Raw genomic sequence first — 2,563 nt, forward strand, 5'->3', positions numbered from 1 at the left:
GCAGGAATTCAGGGCTCTTGGCCTCTGCAGTTACCGGTGAATGTACCACACACGAGAGCCTACACCAAGAAACCCCAGCTGCCAGCGGATTAGAGAAAGGCACTATCAGAGTTTTCCTCACATAAAGGTAATTCACGATGAGGAACAGAATACAGTTTTAAACTGTCAAGTCTACAACATTTCCGACACGAAGATCAAAAGCTGTCACCCACATCACTGCATCAATTAGGTAAAAGGCAACTTAAAAAGTAATTTCACTATTACACTCAAATGCTTCCAGATGAGCAGACTGACAGAGGTTCCTATAAAGCACAAAGGGAACTTGTAGCGGAGAACTTGCATTTAAATTTTAATAGGTGACACATTTTAATTTCATCCATTAGCTTACTTTAAAAGAACCCAAGTTTCAGTTCTCTGGGAGCTGGGAAGCAAGTAGCAACCTGGAGACTGTAACCAAACTTCTGGAGACTTTTGAATGTGGCATTCTCTCTATCCTCACAAAACAAAATAAAAAGCCACATAGAGACATTTTTATTTCCAACCAAAGCCATGTTTCCTTCTCAGCTCTGCTCAGCTATGAAAAACAACTACAGCTAAGAAAGCCTGAAGGGCAAGGCCAAAACTAACACACACGTTATGCAGCTTTGTAACATACCTTCTGAAAATCATCAAATTTCTTCTGCAACACCTCCACCTGCTCCAGATCAGCACCCACTTCCTCATTCGTGAGTGCTGCTTCCTTCTCATTGATCCACTGCTGAAGCTCATTAGCTTCACGGAAAAGCATGAATTTTTTGCAGCTTTTTTCTAGCATGCCTTTACGTTTTTCTCCTAGTTCAAGAAGCGAGTGATACCTGGAACAAGCAGAGAAGGAAAGTGGGAGGCAGTCAGATTGAACTGAGCCGAGGCACAGTAATTTACCACGTAATTGGTATCACCAAAGATGTGGGACATCCCTGCAGTCTACACACTGCTCTTCTACAAGAACAACCTCCTTGTACGGAATTAGGTGTACGTAAACCGCACGCGTTCCTCCTCTACGCAGATTGCACACCAGAACGAGATCTCCCTCACGCAACACTTCGCTGAGCAAACAGACCCAAACCACAGCTAGGTGAGGGTAGGCTCTCACGCTACAGCAGGGCTGCACTACGGGAATGACTCTACAGGGCCTTACTTTCTGAGAGGTACTTTCCTGCAATACATCAAGTTTGCCATCAGATGATTAAAATCCACTAACCTCCCAGCTTTTGGACGTAAATGTCTCTCTCACCTAGCCATTATTCGATGCAATGTTTAAAAAAAGGTGTTATTTATTTGATAGCACAACTATATTCAACTGGAAAATCCATGAAACTCATTTCACAAACACTGTCTTTCTATCTGTGGAATTCCCAACATCAGTGAAATTACTCCTTGTGCAAAGTAAAACTTCTAAAATGTTTAAACTGGTTTGAACAGGCAAATAAACCTCGAAAGACCAGCCATTTATTTAAAACCACAAGGAAATTGGTATCTCCTATTTGATTCCTGGTAACCGCCCAGACAAAGATGACTCTATGAGACCTTTCCCAAGCCACTGATGAAAAAAGCCACATGAGTTTTCCATCATTGACACTGAATGACAGTTCTCTTGAGCCATGCATAATGCCTGTTTTTAAAGTACCTGCACTTGGAAAAGCCACACCCTTCACTCCCATTCTCCCTGTTTCTTATTTTAAGTCTTCCATAAGGTGAGATAGTCTACTTGCACACTGGTCTACTACAGCAATCAACACAGCAACTGGTTTTCGTTACTAAGCCACAGAGATACTAATTCTGATGTTATTAACTAAAATAGAACACTGCTGAGATACCTGCACGGGCCTGATGGAGAAGGGCAGCCTTACAGTGTTCTCACTTCCCTCCTTGGAGCACTCAGGCAATCCCTGAGCAATTACACCTCCCAGCTTGAGGAGTTAAACGATGTAGCATTTCCTAACCAGTAACTCAGAGCAGCAAAGTTCGCTGAAGAAGATTCTCGATACCCTGGGCTGTAACGTCTATACAAACTGATAAACAACCCTAAGTCTTTCCATGAAAGCAGAGACTTTGTGGTTTCCTGACCCTCCCGGTTTAAGACTGGATAGAAAGGAACTAAGAAACTTTAGTATTAGGTTTGAATAAAAACATTCTACCCTGACATGAGGAAAACTGAAGCGTGCCCTGACTGCAGCCATTTGCCCCAGGGTACAATTTCAGGTATTAAATACTCGTGAAGCTCGCAAAGCATATGGGGCAAAACTCCTTTAGAAGCAGACGTTACCTCTAAGTTGCTTTGCAACACTTCAGAGATTACACATACTACTTTCACTTTTCATTCTCAAGAAATACTTTCCCTATGAAAAGACAGTCAGGCACAGGCAATGAACACTACTGCTCTGTGTCTCCCTGCAACTTCCTAGATCTTAACACAAACTTGGTATTTTTTCCAGGAGACGTGAACCCAAGTTTGACAATTAATGTCAATGTTCTAATAGAAACCAATCCTCCTATAGAAACATATGCTTTTTGACTAGCCAGC

General features: G+C 42.3%; 1 protein-coding gene across 3 annotated transcripts in view; it reads right to left on the reverse strand.

Annotated features, from left to right (window-relative positions):
* Positions 1-2,563, reverse strand: part of SPTAN1 (spectrin, alpha, non-erythrocytic 1) — a 41,364-nt gene that overhangs the window by 20,988 nt on the left and 17,813 nt on the right. For all 3 annotated transcript variants that reach the window (XM_010145353.1, XM_010145352.1, XM_010145351.1), the window contains one exon: positions 656-854. In XM_010145353.1, coding sequence (XP_010143655.1) covers positions 656-854 — 199 coding nt within the window. The remainder of the gene's footprint in view (positions 1-655; positions 855-2,563) is intronic.

The sequence above is a fragment of the Buceros rhinoceros genome, unplaced genomic scaffold, assembly GCF_000710305.1.
Source record: "Buceros rhinoceros silvestris isolate BGI_N320 unplaced genomic scaffold, ASM71030v1 scaffold11271, whole genome shotgun sequence".
Lineage (NCBI taxonomy): Eukaryota > Metazoa > Chordata > Aves > Bucerotiformes > Bucerotidae > Buceros > Buceros rhinoceros.